Below are 19,242 nucleotides of genomic sequence, written 5' to 3'. Positions count from 1 at the left end.
TTCTAGACTTGAAGGACAACTTGTGATGTAAAGTCGCAATAGTCGAGCGGTACAAATGAAAGTCCAGACTCAGGCAAATGTTTTTCAAAATTTAATGGAAGTATCAATGACTTTATTTGCTTGAATATTAACAATATATTTTGCATTTAAACGTATATATAAAATATGAAGCTCATATAAAATACATGTGGTCACTATGACAGTGCCACTTTGGAATGTCAAATATCGTTAGCAGTGCATTCTGAGGTCCAGTCAAGATGGGGTGAACCGTGGCTCCGTGTTGACATCATGCTCCTGCAAGAAAACCACTTATTATTAACGTTCATAAACATATTTTCAAGAGCGCTCACCTCATACTGACTGGTATACACAAGCTATGGAGATGATATCCGTAGAAAAAACTGCATTTAATTTAATAATAATTAGAGATGTCTGATAATATCGGACTGACGATATTATCGGCCGATAAATGCTTTAAAATGTAATATCGGAAATTAATTGGTATCGGTTTCCAAAAAGTAAAATGTATGACTTTTTAAAACGCCGCTGTGTACACGGACGTAGGGAGAAGTACAGAGCGCCAATAAACCTTAAAAGCACTGCCTTTGCGTGCCGGCCCAATCACATAATATCTACGGCTTTTTACACACACAAGTGAATGCAATGCCTACTTGGTCAACAGCCATACAGGTCACACTGAGGGTGACCGTATAAACAACTTTAACACTGTTACAAATATGCGCCACACTGTGAACCCACACCAAACAAGAATGACAAACATTTCGGGAGAACATCCGCACCGTAACACAACAGAACAAATACCCAGAACCCCTTGCAGCACTAACCTACCCCCTACCACCTCCATGCCCCCCAACCCCACCCATCTCAACCTCCTCATACTCTTTCAGGGAGAGCATGTCCCAAATTCCAAGATGCTGTTTTGAGGCATGTTAAAAAAAATCATGCACTTTGTGACTTCAATAATAAATATGGCAGTGCCATGTTGGCATTTTTTTCCATAACTTGAGTTGATTTATTTTTGAAAACCTTGTTACATTGTTTAATGCATCCAGCGGGGCATCACAAAAAAATTAGGCATAATAATGTGTTAATTCCACGACTGTATATATCGGTATCGGTTGATATCGGAATCTGTAATTAAGAGTTGGACAATATCGGAATATCGGCAAAAAAGCCATTATCGGACATCTCTAATAATAATAATGAGTCATATATTGGAATATGGGATCCATTATTTAAATTGGTTTTAACTATTAAATTAACCTAAAATATGACTTTTTATCTTTGTGGAAAATATTGGACACAATGTGTTGTCAAGCTTATGAGATGTGACTTTATTGTTCATTTTTTAAAATGTTTTTATTTTATTTTTTTATAAATGGCTGTGATGATAATGTAAATGAGGGTTTTCTAATCACCGCTATGTTGGAATTCTTATTAATATTGATACTGTTGTTGATATTATTCATTTTTGTTTGACTACTTTTGGATTGTTTTGTGTCATGTTTGTGTGTCTTCTCAATTGCTCTGTTGATTGTTATTCTGAATGTTGCTGGTTTGGTTATGGAATTGGAATTTTGTTGGACTGATTAATAAAAAAAAAAGAAAAAAGTGCTCACCTGATTGAGCTTCTTGAACTCCGCTACTTGGAAGAAAATGTGTTCCAGTATGTGCTTTGCATCCCTCTGGTCTTTATCCAGCTTTGGAGTCACGCCCAAAATTTCACCGCATTTCCGAATGTAAAACTCGAGATCATCATCTGTACCTGTAGGCAAATGTGTCAAGATTGAAGAAGCTGTTCATTCTTTTTTTTTCTTTTTTTCCCAAAATACAGAACTTACATTTATTGGTGAGTTGTGCCAAGCGCACTTTCTCAGAAGAGAAGGATTCATCCAAATCAAACAAATCCAGCATTGGAGGGGACAAATCGCTCAAGATTGGAGGAAAGACCTGGAAAAGGTAAACAGACAACAAACAACAGTGAAAAATGGTTCAAAACCCAAACTGTTATTAAATACTGCCTGAACCTCTGGTTCTTCTGTCACCTGGAGTTACATCTGTGTTTGTTTGAGAGTGTGTGTGATCACTTGGACAGTGTGACAACATTTAGTAGACCCTTGTCGATGTTCTCACACTAAGACAATCTGACTTGCCGTGCTCGGGCCCACTTACCACCTAAAATCCAGAGCATGATTACACAAAGGCGAGTAAAGTGGCCAAGTCATAGAATGATTGTAAAGCGATTGTTCTTTAAAAAAAATTGTCAATGATAACCAACAGAATGCATAATATTTGTCAGATACAAAGACTTCAAATAGTCCAAAAGTCAAACCCACACCAACACTCGCTCACGTGACTACATTTTTAAAATTTTCCTGAGGGAACTGTCCTGAAGGAATCAATAAAGTACTATCTAGAGCAGGGGTCTCAAACTCAATTTACCTGGGGGCCACTGGATGCAGAAACTGGGTGAGGCTGGGCCGCAAGAAAAGATTTCTTTAAAAAAATCTAACATGCACTTTTTAATGAATTCACCTTCTTTGAATGGCTTTCCCGCCCTAGCAACCATCTCACTCACCATGTAGCTAGCTTTGACTGCTGCATCGCTCCTTTCGCTTGCTTTCTTGACGAAATCTTGTTGCCTCAGTAGACTGGTTTTAAAATTTGCAACCCGGTTCACTCTCTCATCTCCCTGGTATTTTGCATACTCCTCAGCATGTCTAGTTGTATAATGACGTTTCAAATTGTATTGCTTGTACACTGCAACTTTCTCTGTATCAACTACAGAAAAGAGCTATAAGGATTATTCATAAAGTAGATTACTTAAGACACACTAACATATTTTTTATTAATTCCGGTTTATTGAAATTACAGGAGCTAGTAAAGTTACAGACATTATGTGTCATGTTTAAGGCTAAAAGTAAAACATTACCAGCAAATTTACAAAAAATGTTTGTCATCACTTCTGAGAATACAGAACATAGAAGAAAAGGTCATTTCCAACATCAGTATTCAAGGACAACTTTAAAACAAATGTGGTGGGGGTTAAACTATGGAATTCTCTTTACAATGAGATAGAAGATTGTAAAAATATATTCCAAATGAAAAAATATATAAAGACAGAACAATAAAATCATATGGACAGCCATAAGTGTTTACATTTTGCTTTATATTTATTATTTTACTTATTTTTTGCCTGGTTTTGTATCTGTTTTGTATCATCCCTTGAGGTGTATATTACTTCTTTTGTTCGGTTTGTACATCATGAAGTTTTGCACATCTTGTGTTTTTTTGTTTGTTTTCGTGTAATTGAATGTAATTGTTGGTTTATATGATATCATTAAGTAAGACTACGTATTATGTTGAAGGGGGCAGAAAAATATCAGATTTTTCTTCATCCTGCTCCTTCTCAGGCATTGGTGTGTAAATGTATAATTGAATAATTGAGGTATAATTGTCTATCGATCAAAGATGCACATCAATGAAGGAGATAAATAAAAATGAAATGAAATAAGACACGTCGGGGTGCCCCTTGTGCTCAACAAAGAAATATTGCATCAAAAATCGTCTCTGTCTGGAGCCAACGGGAGGGGGAGGGGGGAGAGAAAGGAGGGGGCTGGGCGGGGCGGCTCGCCGTGGAGTTTACAGTTACGGTAGCACAATTAGCCCCGAACGGGCTAACATCACCACTAATGTGTTACACGTCTGATTCGCCCAGCGCTGGGGTCCAGTGCACCACACTTTTGTATTGTCGCTCGCTCCTTCGGCGGAGTGCTTTGGAATATCTGATAGTATATATCTGTATCATGAATCAATCAAACCAAACCAAAAGTGGACCCCGACTTAAACAAGTTGAAAAACTTATTTGGGTGTTACCATTTAGTGGTCAATTGTATGGAATATCTACTTCATTGTGCAACCTACTACTACTAATAAAAGTCTCAATCAAAGCGCTCATCTTCCCCGCCCGGACTGTTTACAGCGGGGGCGGGAGCGGGAGCGAGCAGGCGGGTGAGCGAGGGAGGCAGGGAGGGAGGGAAGAAGAGCATGTGCGGGTGTCGTGGAAAAGCGGCAAAATGTTTCTCTGCTTGCATCACGCAAGTGACGTCAATGCCTACTTGCCAACCTTGAGACCTCCGAATTCGGTAGATGGGGGGGAGGTTGAGGTGTGTGTTTTTGTAGCCCGGAAAAGTTAGGGCTGCAAAGGGTTCTGGGTATTTGTTCTGTTGTGTTTATGTTGTGTTTAGGTGCGGATGTTCTCCCGAAATGTGTTTGTCATTCTTGTTTGGTGTGGGTTCACAGTGTGGCGCATATTTATAGCAGTGTTGAAAAATAAATAAAATAAAATATGACCACCCTCAGTGTGACATGTGTGGCTGTTCCTCAAGTATGTATGCAATAACTTGCATGTGTATGCAGAAGCCTCATACAACATGTGTCTGAGCAAGCACGCTGTTAGTATGGAGAAAAATGTCCTCTTGACGGTTTATAGAGGATACTAAAGGCAGTGCCATCATGGCACGCCCTCAATATTGTCTCGAGTCTTATACCACACTGTGATTGGTAGATTCCATCAGCTCCGCACACAGCGCTGTTAAGCGCCATTCATTCAAAACTCGCGGGCCGCACTAACATTAAACTGTCATATTAAGGCGGGGGCCGCACAATAACGTCTTGCGGGCCGCAATTGGCCCGCGGGCCGCATGTTTGAGACCCCTGATCTAGAGATGTCCGATAATGGCTTTTTTGCCGATATCCGATATTCCGATATTGTCCAACTCTTAATTACCAATTCCGATATCAACCGATACCGATATATACAGTCGTGGAATTACACATTAATATGCCTAATTTTGTTGTGATGCCCCGCTGGATGCATTAAACAATGTAACAAGGTTTTCCAAAAATAAATCAACTCAAGTTATGGAAAAAAATGCCAACATGGCACTGCCATATTTATTATTGTAGTAAAAAAATGCATTATTTTTTTTAACATGCCTCAAAACAGCAGCTTGTAATTTGGGACATGCTCTCCCTGAGAGCACATGAGGAGGTTGAGGTGGGTGGGGTTGGAGGTAGCGGGGGGTGTATATTGTAGCGTCCCGGAAGATTTAGTGCTGCAAGGGGTTCTGGGTATTTGTTCTGTTGTGTTATGTTGTGTTACGGTGCGGATGTTCTCCCGAAATGTGTTTGTCATTCTTGTTTGGTGTGGGTTCACAGTGTGGCGCATATTTGTAACAGTGTTAAAGTTGTTTATATGTCCACCCTCAGTGTGACCTGTATGGCTGTTGACCAAGTAGGCGTGGCATTCACTTGTGTGTGTGAAAAGCCGTAGATATTATGTGACTGGGCCGGCAGGCAAAGGCAGTGCCTTTAAGGTTTATTGGCGCTCTGTACTTCTCCCTACGTCCGTGTACACAGCAGCGTTTTAAAAAATCATACATTTTATTTTTTTAAACCGATACCGATAATTTCCGATATTACATTTTAAAGTATTTATCAGCCGATAATATCGGCAGTCCGATATTATCGGACATCTCTAGTACTATCTATCTATCTATTTGTGTGCATAATAACACTGTTATTTATTTGATTTCTCCTCTTGTTAGTAATTAACTAAAGCTGCCACCTTGCACAAAATAAATAATCAATTGACTCCAAATGAGACTGGTAAACCTATGTGTCAAAGTCAAGGCCCACGGGCCAGATCCGGCCCGCAAATTAATTATCTATGGCCCCCAAGATGATATTTGATTAGTATTAGAAGCGGCCTGCAGGCCACAGCCGCCTGCTGCTGTTCTGCACGCACCAATACTCCATCAGTGTTGGCGCTACGAATTTTCAAAATGGGGTCCCAGGGACCCCATCAAGTCAGAAAAATGGGGTCTCACAGTAAACTTTTGGAGTGCAACTTTTTTGTAAGCGTTTTGAAAACAAAATGATAAATGTATGCATTATCCTGTTATATCTCAAATTCTATATTGTGTTCTGGAAAAAGGTTGTCATAAACATTTAATTCATTAAAAAAAAAAAAAAAAAAAATAATACAAATTTTTATGCATATGTGAATTTATTCAGAAGGTTGTTTGATCAGAAACCGGGCAGAAGAAAAACAACCAAGGTCTAGCAGGAACTCAAAAAAGCAACAGCACCCCATGGCATACACAAGATAACAAACCAGGCCTGAAGGGGGGAACCAGGTTGAACTAAAGTTAAGTAACTAAGTATGATGCGCAGGTGTGCTGGCAGGGCAAAGAACAGGAAGTAAAGGTGCTTTAAAACACAGAAACCAAACAGGAAATACTGACAAAACAAGAGCACCAGGAAAGAAAGTGATTCCAAACACAGCAAAATGGTCCAAACTGTCATGTGGGATCATAACAATCCTTACACACCAATAATGATTTGTTGTCTGCAAATAATATGTTGTTACTAGTCGTGATCTGATATCAGAAAAAAACAAAAACAAGTATCGCATGATGTCGGCTTGCATCCAAAATCTCTTGTTACAAGCAGTCCTGCAGCACGTTTACTTGTGCAAAGCTCGACAGGCAGTTAACATCCAAATGTTTTCCAATAAGCACACACGTTTACAAAAGGTAAACATGGGCCATAGGCTACTATAAGTAGGAGCTAGCAGCTACACAGCAGCTGAGCAAACAAACTAGACATGCGTAATGAGTAGAGATGTCCGATAATGGCTTTTTTGCCGATATCCCGATATTGTCCAACTCTTAATTACAGATTCCGATATCAACCGATACCGATATATACAGTCGTGGAATTAACACATTATTATGCCTAATTTTGTTGTGATGCCCCGCTGGATGCATTAAACAATGTAACAAGGTTTTTCCAAATAAATCAACCCAAGTTATGGAAAAAAATGCCAACATGGCACTGCCATATTTATTATTGAAGTCACAAAGTGCATTATTTTTTTTAACATGCCTCAAAACAGCAGCTTGGAATTTTGGACATGCTCTCCCTGAGAGAGCATGAGGAGGTTGAGGTGGGCGGGGTTGGGGGGCGGGGTTAAGGTGTGTGTGTGTGTGTGTGGGGGGGGGGGGGGTAGGGGGTTGCGGGGGTGTATATTGTAGCGTCCCGGAAGAGTTAGTGCTGCAAGGGGTTCTGGGTATTAGTTCTGTTGTGTTTATGTTGTGTTACGGTGCGGATCTTCTCCCGAAATGTGTTTGTGATTCTTGTTTGGTGTGGGTTCACAGTGTGGCGCATATTTGTAACAGTGTTCAAGTTGTTTATACGGCTACCCTCAATGTGACCTGTATGGCTGTTGACCAAGTATGCATTGCATTCACTTGTGTGTGTGAAAAGCCGTAGATATTATGTAATTGGGCCGGCATGCAAAGGCAGTGCCTTAAAGGTTTATTGGCGCTCTGTACTTCTCCCTACGTCCGTGTACCACTCCATACAGCGGCGTTTTAAAAAGTCATAAATTGTACTTTTTGAAACTGATACCGATAATTTCCGATACTACATTTTAAAGCATTTATCGGCCGATAATATCGGCAGTCCGGTATTATCGGACATCTATAGTAATGAGTGTTTTTAATTGAACAATGTTGTAGTCTAACACACCACATTTGTCCAAATGAACAAGTATCAATTAGTGAGAGTTGCATATTACTTACAGATGCAAGTCTCCCAGGCAGAAGAATATTAGAAAATATATAGTAACAAACGTGTCTGCATCATTCAAGTTATTGCGCAATGAGCTTAATTTAATGAAATATTGTGGCCACTAGGTGATGCCAAAAAAACCCCATTAACACTCCGCTTAAAAAGAGATTTTAGAGTTTTGGATACCTGCCATTGTTTTCTGACTAATTTCACTTAATGGTTTTTTCTAACATCACACACTACATATAGGCCTGGGCCGATATTCGGTAAGTCAATTAACCGACGATAAACTAAAATTAAGTTGGTAAGTTTTCCAACATCGATAAATGGCCATGTGTATGCGCCTTTACGGGCTTCAAGAGCATTCACGCTTTTCATTGGTTTCAGCAGCTGCGCTCGTTTGTGTCGAAATGAAGGGAGTGAAGCATCTTGTCCTTATTTAAATGTCTTTGACTCTTTGTGCGGCGAGGAGGGGCCATGACCAACACATGTAGTACCGAGCATGGACAAAATGATCACAAAACCAAATGTGTGGAAATGTTTTAGTTTAAACCTTTGGCTGATCAGCTGCTCCTGGAGGTACTGAAATAAAAGCACCAGCTCAGAGGGGAAAGAGCCTTCTCTGTTGCAGGTCCCAAACTCTGGAACGATCTCCCTCTCCATATGAGACAGGCACCTTCTTTGGCTACTTTTAAGACCCTTCTTAAAACCCATTTTACTCACTGGCTTTTAACCCAGCATGAGACTTTGAACTGTTTAAACTGTTTTTAAAATTGTTGTAACTGCCTTTTATCTAACAAATTGCTCTTAAGATAATTTGTATCTGCTTTTTTTATCCATCCATCCATTTCCTACCGCTTATTCCCTTAGGGGTCGCGGGGGGTGCTAGATCACAGCTACAATATGTACATATATATTTATTTTACCTCTGTTTTAAATGATATATTTTAGTCTGTCCTTTGCCTATATTTCTCTGCTTTTTGTGTGTTTACTTGTTTGTGGTGTGCAGCTCTTTGTTTTTCAACTGTGGTTGTTTTTAAAGGTCTTTATAGATAAAGTTGGTATGGTATGGAATGGATCAAGATGAGCTTATCAACACAGAGGAGACAATTTGCCAAATGTGCTCGAATACGACAAACCTGCACGCCCACTTGAAACTCAGCAACCCAACAGTCCACACTCACTTTGCATATGGTGAACGAGGTGAGTGCAAGCAAAACAGCGCAAAATGGTGTGCGTCCCACAGAAAATGTGGTTAAATACATTGCCAAAGACAAGCTGCCATTTAATACTGTTGAAAACTAGCATTTCTAAATATACTGCTAACGTTTGACAGACATTTGTCATGTTTTCATGTCATGTTGTTGTTGTTTCCTCGCTTGGAATCTGCCAGACTTAAGTTGTTTTTGCATATGACCTGTTAATATGTCTGCTATACTGCACTGTTAATTGTTACTCTGCACTTTAGTTTAAAAAGGTCCTAACTTAATTGTCAGTTAGGTAATGTACAACTTTACCTCTGCCTAGATGTTCAATACTGAAGTGCAACTTTGTTTGTCAATACTTTATTTAGCCATTTTATTTATTGTTTTGGTTGTGCACATTCAAGGGGCTCACACATCCTCAATATATATTATTGCTTTTGGTTGTGATTTTTATTCAAGGGTAACATTTTGCTAACAATGTATATTCTATTGTTATTATTTGTTAACTTGGAGATTTAAAAGTTTCAATTACAATGTTAAAATACACACTGCAAAAACTGAAATCTAAGTAAGATTAAATATCTCAAATAAGGGCGATATTTGCTTATTTTCTGTCTGATAATATAATTATTCTCACTAAGCAGATTTTATGTTAGTGTTTTACTTGTTTTAAGTGTTTTGGTCCTAAATGATCTCAGTAAGATATTACAACTTGTTGCTGAGATGTTATGACCTATATTGAGTAAAACATGCTTGAAACTATAATATCAACTGTTGCAAAGCTGTGTCATCAACACTCACAAGTAAAAAAATACTTTTTTAAAGTAATAATTTCTTATTTTAAGCATGAAAAAAAAAATCATGACTTTGACACAATTGTGTCTCATAATTAAAACAGATGACAGCCAAATGGACTTTGTTGTTTTATTTTCAATGAAACAATAGAAAATACGTACTCATATAGTAGTACAGTTTTTATTAATGACAATATACTTATTTTAAGGTATTTTTGGGTTCATTGAGGTTAGCTAATTTTACTTGTTTTGGAAAGTCTGATAAGCCAAATTTTCTTGTTCTATTGGCAGATAATTTTGCTTAGTTCAAACAAAATAACCCTAATTTTTTTTTTCTTTTCTTGTTTTTAAACACTGACGTTTGTTGCATTTGAAAGTTTATACGTGCATTATTATTATTATTATTATTATTATTATTATTACATCAGTGGTTAATTCAGTCTCAAATAAATTATGTCAATCATATCGTTTATCGGGCATAACTTGTAGGTCAATATGTTGTCAAGCAAAGTTTGTTATCGGCCCAGGCCTATACATAAATAATAATTATAGTAAAAGTACTACGATGAGGTGGCGACTTGTCCAGGGTGTACCCAAATTCAGCTGGGATAGGCTCCAGGCACCCCGGTGACCCCGATAGGGACAAGCAGTAGACAATGAATGCATGGATAATAAAAGTAAGTAGTATGATTCGTGCAGCTATTGTATGGGATTAATTAATTTAGACGTCCCACTGGGTTGTGAGTTTTTCCTTGCCCTTATGTGGGCTCTGAACCGAGGATTTTGTTGTGGCTTGTGCAGCCCTTTGAGACACTTGTGATTTAGGGCTATATAAATAAACATTGATTGATTGATTGATTGAATTAGTATCGGCCAATACCTCAAGGCTGGCTCCAATATTGGTATCACATCAGAAGTAAAAAAAAAAGTATCAGTACACCCCTAGTTACTACTACAATTGCAGGATTCAATGTAGTGTTGTTCTTTATCGTGGACCATGAAATCATTATTTCTTTGATATTGAGCAGTGCATTTTGTTAATATTCAAAGACTTACTGCAGGTTGTAACGGAGGCAGAGGGGTCTCAAACTGCGGTGCAATCAGCTGAAGCGGTTCATCTTTGACATTGAGATGCTTATACACGCTGTGGAAAATGGGAAATTCTTAACAAGAAAAACAACAGTGGAAGACAGTGTTTCGTTGCAGGGGGAAAATGCTTGGGAAAAATGAAGAAAAACATCCTTTTCCAACTTATTGTGAGATGAATTTTCCATAAAATCAAGTATTCCATGGAGCTGTTGACGTCCTAAAAGTATTTTATTCTACGCTTTGAAAATAGTCATTCTTTAGTTGAACAATTTTACCTGATGACCTGAGGTAAAGTGTCGGTCGACAGATTGAAAAAAGAAACATCCAGGAGAGAAGTGAAGTCTCTGGGGTTTTCATCTCCCTCTTGGAAGTACTGTGTGAGCTGTTCCGACAAAGACCCGATGTGTGGCAGCATGGTGTAATCTGTGATCTGGATCGCATAAAAAAGAAAAAAAAATAGATCCACCGTTTTTTTAAGTGTGTACTCTCTTGTGAATCGCACAACCTCACCTCTGGGTCTTCCGCGTCAATCTGATTCAGGTGAATGTTATCGGTCATGAGCCATTGGATCAGAACACCCTGTGATGACAAAGCAAAGGGTCACAGAGGGTAAAAACAGCACATCTTATACGTGTAAAAATGCATTTTTATTAGAGGTGTCACGATGCAACTTTTTCCACTTCTGATACGATACCGATATTGGATCCCTGAATGATGGCTGATAGTGATACGGGATCAGCACGAAGCATAACTACTTTTATTGTCTTGTAGTGTGCAATGTTAGAAAAGTAGGGATGTCCGATAATATCGGACTGCCGATATTATCGGCCGATAAATGCTTTAAAATATAATGTCGGAAATTATCGCACCCGGACACAACTCTCGCTTTGGTTGTACACTGCAAAAACTGAAATCTAAGTAAGATTAAATATCTTAAATAATGATGATATTTGCTTATTTTCTGTCTGATAAGATAATTCTTCTCACTAAGCAGATTTTATGTTAGAGTGTTTTACTTGTTTTAAGGGTTTTAGTCCTAAATGATCTCAGTACGATATTACAGCTTGTTGCTGAGATTTGATGACCTATATTGAGTAAAACATGCTTGAAACTAGAATATCAACTGTTGCAAAGCTGTGTCAGCAACACTCAAAAGTATAAAACTACTTATTTAAAGTAAAAATTTCTTACTTCAAGCATGAAAAAAAAATCCCGATGCTGAGTGCATATCATTATGTCAGGATAATGGCACTAGCATTTACTTAATTTAAGAATATTTTTCAACATATTGAGCAAAAAGGTCTCTTTTTTTTTCTACCAAGAAAAGTGCACTTGTTATTAGTGAGAATATACTTATTTTAAGGTATTTTTGGGTTCATTGAGGTTAGCTAATTTGACTTGTTTTGGAAAGTCTTGACAAGCCGAATTGTCTTGTTCTATTGGCAGATAATTTTGCTTAGTTTAAATAAAATACCCCTAACTTTTGTATTTTTTTTTTCTTGTTTTTGAACACTGACTTTTTGCAGTGTACAAAGATTGAATGGCCCTCAGCAGGGTCCCCATCATCCCGTACTCCCTCAGCACCTCCCACAGGATCTCCCAGGGGACCCGGTCATACGCCTTCTCCAAATCCACAAAGCACATGTAGACTGGATAGGCATACTCCCAGGCCTTCTCCAGGATTCCCGCAACAGTAAAGAGCTGGAATCCACATTGCTCCTCTTGAATCTGAGGTTCGACTATCGGCCGGACCCTCCTTTCCAGTACCTTTGCGTAAATTTTCCCAGGGAGGCTGAGACACTGCATTTACTTATTGCAGAAATTAGGAAATACTGCAGAATTACATACAGCCATACTCACCAGGATTTTACTGTTCTCCTCCTTCTCTATGAACTGATCGCTGAACATGTGGCAAGAACCCACTACCACCAATTTACCTGTCTCCTAAATGAGAGGTGGGAATAAACTGAGGCGTTAAGCCAAGCAATTGATGGAAGAACTACGAAAACACTTTTTTAAATTTAAGACATCTGACCTTTCCATGATAGAAAGCCACCACTGGCCTGTGGAGGGGGAAGCAGATGGAGCCAGTTGAAAGGACAGCCGCAGCTGGCTTCATTACGTTCAATGTTGCACCGTATGGGAACACAAATGAAAGAGCCCTGCAAAAATACAAAGAGTCAGAATAACAAATTAAACATATAAATAATATATATATATATATGTATATATATATCGTAGGAGTGTAACGGTACGTGCATTTGTATTGAACCGTTTCGGTACAGGGGTTCCGGTTCGGTTCGGAGGTGTACCGAACGAGTTTCCACACGGACATATTGAGTAGCGTAACGCACGTTGTGTAAACAATGCACACCGAGGCACAACACACGGCATGCTAACAGCTAACGGGCTACGATAGACTGACCATACGTCCTCTTTTCACCGGACATGTCCTTTTTTGCGGAGCTGTCAGGGCGGAGTTTCTTAAATGCCTCAAATGTCCGGCATTTTGAGTTAGGGTTGCGTGCATTTTCAATGTACGTTCAGGGTTAAGAAGGGGTTAAAAACAAAACAAATTGTGCGCGCAGCAGCATTCGTGAGGGAGGGGCAGAGAGCGAGAGAGTTATGATAAACGCACATGCGTCACCAGGCTCTGCTTTTTATCCATAGATTTATCAGATTTAATTTTTTATCATCTGTAGCAGGGGTGTCAAAAGCGTTCCCCGGAGGCCATTTGCGGCCCACAGCTAATGTTTTAAAGGCCCACGGCACATTGTAAAAATACTATTAAAATAAACAAAAACATAACAAAAGTGAAATAAAAAAGCTTAAAGGTTAAATGTAATTTAGAAAAAGTTGCAATGTTGACTAATAAAACAAAGCTGTTTTTTTTTCTTTCAAACTGTCATTGCTCAAAACATAATATTGAAATCAATGTTATTATGAATTATTGACCTATCCAAGGTTCCGATTACTTCACATCAAATATTCCACTAAGAAAAATATTTTTGGTGGAAGAATTTGCAAATTTGGTAAATAAATAACCCAAAAATGTATATTTTGTTGTTTTCTTACTGTGCCGAACCGAAATGTTTGTGTACCGTTACACCCTTAATATATATATATATATATATATATATTATATATATATATATATATATATATACACACACACACACACACACACACACATATATACATACATATATACATACACGTGCGTGCGTGCGTAAATGTATAAAATGTGATCAATTACTGAGTGTTATTTCCAATATTTTCATCTTCACTTATTCCGAACATTGGTTTTCCAGCAGCACGGCTGATCTCCCTTAACAAGAAAGAGGCAGAACATTTGGATTACAGCACACATGCATCATCTCATAATCTACAAGTTGTCACCTATTAGTAGGACATGCAAGTACTGATACATTCAAACAGAGCAACAAACCTGTTCAACACACCATCAGACACAAGGGCCTCCTTTGGATGATAGTATTTATAATACCTGGTCCTAAAAACGGAATCTGCGGTATTGAAAAAGCAACAAAACTCACATTATTTCACTGTTAATAAAAGACAGGGAATAACATATTCATACGCACCATTATTGACCATAATTCCAAACTCCTCCAGGAGAAAGTTGATGTTTGTGTCAAATTTTTTTTCTCCTCCTTCCCCAAGCATGACAAGGACATTTCCTCCAACATCGAGGTAGTGCTTCAGTACTTGCAGCTGAAACAACAATGAAACCGTGTGGAATCTTTTTGAGACAAGCAGAAAACATTATTTGGTGGCAGTGCTGTCATTATTTTCTTCCTTTAAGTTCGTACATCCACACGCACATTCATTGTACAAACATACATATACAGATACTGTACATATACATTCACTGTACATATATACATACTGTACATATACATTCACTGTAAAAAACATACATATATACATACTGTACATATACATTCACTGAACAAACATACATATATACATACTGTACATATACATTCACTGTAAAAACATACATATACACATAGTGTACATATACAAGTACATATACATACATACACTCATGCATATAATCATGTTTCATCAAAAATATATTAACGATGTTGCCCTAGCGTAAACTCGGTAACACCTGGCACACTGACAAAGTTTAACTTATTGTTACTATAACAATCTACAAGGTTAATATAGTCTGCTTCTGTTTCTTCCTCTCCATTTTTCTGCTTTCTTTTGTATTTCAAGTTATCGTTACATATGTGTATTGTTGCATTTGAACACATTTATTGTTGATAATAGGAGGTAATTATTGTTATTATTCCTTATCAATAGTGCTATTTCTATTGGTTAAAGTTAAAATACCATTAATTGTCACACACGCACTAGGTGTGGTGAAATTTGTCCTCTGCATTTGACCCATCCCTTTGTTCCCCCCCCCCCGGGAGGTGAGGGGAGCAGTGGGCAGTAGCAATGGCCGCGCCCGGGAATCATTTTTGGTGATTTAACCCCCAATTCCAACCCTTGATGCTGAGTGCCAAGCAGGGAGGTAATGGGTCCCATTTTTATAGTCTTTGGTATGACTCGGCCGGGGTTATTGGTATTTGTATTGCTCCATTTGTAGTGTAATAATGTTCATTGTCATTTCTGTATTATTATTTATTTCACTAACTGCTTCTTTGCTATCACTTTTACCATCATATTTGTACATATCATATTTGCTGATGTTGTTCTACAGTTTTTGTTGTTATTGCTGTGTTTGCTGTTGTTGTTGTCGTCGTCTCTCTGTCTTATCCCCCTCTTGTCCACACAATTTCCCCCTCCGTCTTCCTTTTTTTCTCTTTCTATCCCATCCATTTTCTACCGCTTGTCCCTTTTGGGGTTGCGGGGGGTGCTGGAGCCTATCTCAGCTGCATTTGGGCAGAAGGCGGGGTACACCCTGGACAAGTCGCCACCTCATCACAGGGCCAACACAGATAGACAGACAACATTCACACTCACATTCACACACTAGGGACAATTTTAGTGTTGCCAATCAACCTATCCCCAGGTGCATGTCTTTGGAGGTGGGAGGAAGCCGGAGTACCCGGAGGGAACCCACACTGCAAAAAGTCAGTGTTCAAAAACAAGAAAAAAAATACAAAAATGAGGGGTATTTTATTTGAACTATGCAAAATTATCTGCCAATAGAACAAGACAATTTGGCTTGCCAAGACTTTCCAAAACAAGTAAAATTAGCTAACCTCAGTGAACCCAAAAATACCTTAAAATAAGTATATTCTCACTAATAACAAGTGTACTACTATATGAGTACGTATTTTTTTCTATTGTTTCATTGAAAATAAAACAGCAAAGTCCATTTGGCTGTCATCTGTTTTAATTATGAGACACAATTGTGTCAAAGTCATGATTTTTTTGTTCATGCTTGAAATAAGAAATGATTACTTTAAAAAAGTAGTTTTATACTTGTGAGTGTTAATGACACAGCTTTGCAACCGTTGATATTCTAGTTTCAAGCATGTTTTACTCAATATAGGTCATCAAATCTCAGCAACAAGCTCTAATATCTTACTGAGATCATTTAGGACCAAAACCCTTAAAACAGGTAAAACATTCTAACATAAAATCTGCTTAGTGAGAAGAATGATCTTATCAGACAGAAAATAAGCAAATGTCACCCTTATTTGAGGTATTTAATCTTACTTAGATTTCAGTTTTAACAGTGCATGCAGTCACGGGGAGAACATGCAAACTCCACACAGAAAGACTTAGAGCCCGGGATGGAACCCAGGACTACTCAGGACCTTCGTATTGTGAGGCACATGCACTAACCCCTGTACCACCGTGCTGCCCTCTTTATATCCCCTCCTGCTTTAAATAATAATATAAATCCATTTAATAAAGTCAAATACAAATAAGGCAACAAGAGAAGTATCCCACACTTCTCTTTTGTAAAGTCAATTTGTACAGCCGATATGGGCATCTACATCAACTTGCCTGAGAAGCTGGACAGGACACACACACAAAAACATATATTATTCCTTTGATATCTCACCTCTGATGCTGTAAATTTCTCTCTTGGCCCAGCTGTTATCCACAATTTGACGCCTTTCATCTTGTCCAAAGTCAACTCTTCCTTCATACTAGTAGGCGAGAGAGAGATCATTTTATTTATAAATAAAAAGTTTACCTTAATCCAATAGTGCTAGACAGAAAGCCAATGAAGCGAATCCCTTACCTTTGAATTTTCCATTGATTCCTGAGTTGCTTCTGCATGGCTTTGTATCCATTGTGAGTGGTAAACAACTCCCTTTTGGAGGCATTGAATACAACAATGTTGTGCTGCTCCTTCTCCATGACTGTTGTCAACCACTAAACATTCGCTTCAATTACAACAAAGTATCGACAGGCCTCGCTCAACTCTAACCCTCGCACGTCTTTCCACCATACAGTAGTTGGTTAAATGTAACCTTGCATTGGCTTGTGACGCTGAACATTCCTCCCTGACACTGTGAAGCCATGGAGCTTGTTAACAACGGGCGGAAATCATGTTAGCTGTTAAGCTAATAGGCTAACCTCACGTTAGCTTTCGATGCGCCTCATTAAATGTTCAGCTCACGTCTGCCTAGTTTCTTCCAAAAAACGCAGGGAAAAAGTTCCGTCAACACTAACACGTTTAATTAGTAAGTATACGTATCCAAAAGAGTCGATTGTGTCTTGGAGAAATTGGTTACTAAGCACTACACTTACATAGCAACCGCTTTTTCTTCTTCTTCCTCTATTTCTTCTTCTTCTTCTTTGGTTTAATGGCGGTTGGCAAGCAACCTTATGGTGTGCATTACCGCCACCTTCTGAAATGGAGTGGGAATTAGTTTAATGCCCTGCTCTAAATCACACAAGTGTGCCGTGAGATACAGTCTGGTGTGCCGTGGGAGATTATGTAATTTCACCTATTTGGGTTAAAAATATTTTTTGCAAAGCAGTAATTATAATCTGCAAATGATGTGTTGTTGTTGAGTGTCGGTGCTGTCTAGAGCTCGGCAGAGTAACCGTGTAATACTCTTCCATATCAGTAGGTGGCAGCCGGTAGCTAATTGCTTTGTAGATGTCGGAAACAGCGGAAGGCAGCGTGCCGGTAAAAAGGTGTCTAATGCTTTAACCAAAAAAAAAAAAAAAGGTGAGTGCCCCTAAGAAAAGGCATTGAAGCTTAGGGAAGGCTATACAGATCGAAACTTAAACTGAACCGGCTACAAAGTAAACAAAATACAGAATGCTGGACGACAGCAAAGACTTACTGTGGAGCAAAGACGGCGTCCACAATGTACATCCCAACATGACATGGCAATCAACAATGTCCCCACAAAGACGGATACAAACAACTGAAATATTCTTGATTGCTAAAACAAAGTAGATGCGGGAAATATCACTTAAAGGAAGACATGAAACTGCTACAGGAAAATATTTTAAAAAAAGAGAAAAAGCCACCAAAATAGGAGCGCAAGACAAGAACTAAACACTACACACAGGAAAACAGCAAAAAAAAAATCTAAATAAGTCAGGGGGTGATGTGACAGGTGGTGACAGTACACCTACTTTGAGACAAGAGCTATAGTCATGCATGCTTGGTTATGGTTTAAAGTCATATCCAACAATTGCAACAACGACTTTTTACTGTCAACTGAGTTTTGTTTTTTAATGATTTCTCTGCTGGTGGTGTGACTCTGGATTTTTTCAACGCAAAAAATGTGCCTTGGCTCAAAAAAGGTTGAAAAACACTGCTCTAAATTATTTTATTTAACCCTTTTTATTAAAAAAATATATGTATTTCTGTGACCCTACATCAGGGGTCACCAACCTTTTTGAAACCAAGGGCTACTTCTTGGGTACTGATTAATGCGAAGGGCTACCAGTTAGATACACACTTAAATAAATTGCCAGAAGTAGCCAATTTGCTCAATTTACCTTTAACTCTGTTATTATTAATAATTAATGATATTTATCTTTGTGGAAACACTGATCATCTTAATGATTTCTCACAATAAATATATATAGAAACAGATAAATATCAATATGCAACACTTTATTTTTATATTTTCTCTAAGTGCACATTTTTCAAATTGAACATTTTCAAATGATCACTTCTAAGACAGTCTTGTGAAATCACAATATCCCATTTTAACTAGCTAACCACTAACATTTTTTAACAAATCATGAATTACTTTGCACCGTGTTTGTACAAATAATAACTCCTTAAAATACAAAAGTAAACTCTCAAATTTTTAAATCATGTCACACTTTGAACTGGACACCAAATCTGTTATCTGTTTCTTTGTCAGTTAGTGGGAAGCCTGGCATTGCATGCTGTTAACTAGTGTGTTGTACTCTGGTGTGTAACTTGACACTGCAACTCTGAGTGAGTCTTGCAGATGTGCATCAGTGAGGCGTGTTCTGTGTTTGTTCTTGATGAAGTTCATGTCAGAAAAGGCTGATTCACAAAG

At 38.3% G+C, this 19,242-nt stretch overlaps 1 protein-coding gene across 2 annotated transcripts; it reads right to left on the bottom strand.

Annotated features, from left to right (window-relative positions):
• Positions 1-84: 84 nt before the first annotated feature.
• On the bottom strand, positions 85-17,595 carry ift52 (intraflagellar transport 52 homolog (Chlamydomonas)). 2 transcript variants are annotated; one of them, XM_062045480.1, is made up of 14 exons: positions 17,495-17,595; positions 16,983-17,116; positions 16,800-16,887; positions 14,350-14,479; positions 14,196-14,271; positions 14,004-14,075; positions 12,783-12,909; positions 12,608-12,691; positions 11,258-11,326; positions 11,023-11,177; positions 10,715-10,802; positions 1,863-1,971; positions 1,641-1,786; positions 85-294 (listed from the first exon to the last, which is right to left on the bottom strand). In XM_062045480.1, the coding sequence occupies exons 2-14, from the start codon at positions 17,099-17,101 to the stop codon at positions 253-255; spliced, it is 1,305 nt and encodes a 434-aa protein (XP_061901464.1). In that variant the 5' UTR covers positions 17,102-17,116; positions 17,495-17,595; the 3' UTR covers positions 85-252. The 2 variants fall into 2 exon arrangements, with proteins under 2 accessions (XP_061901464.1, XP_061901473.1); XM_062045489.1 differs by having other exon boundaries at positions 16,983-17,054; positions 17,495-17,573.
• Positions 17,596-19,242: the final 1,647 nt, after the last annotated feature.

The sequence above is a fragment of the Entelurus aequoreus genome, linkage group LG01 (assembly GCF_033978785.1).
Source record: "Entelurus aequoreus isolate RoL-2023_Sb linkage group LG01, RoL_Eaeq_v1.1, whole genome shotgun sequence".
Lineage (NCBI taxonomy): Eukaryota > Metazoa > Chordata > Actinopteri > Syngnathiformes > Syngnathidae > Entelurus > Entelurus aequoreus.
This window is presented reverse-complemented; position numbering and strand designations above follow the sequence as displayed.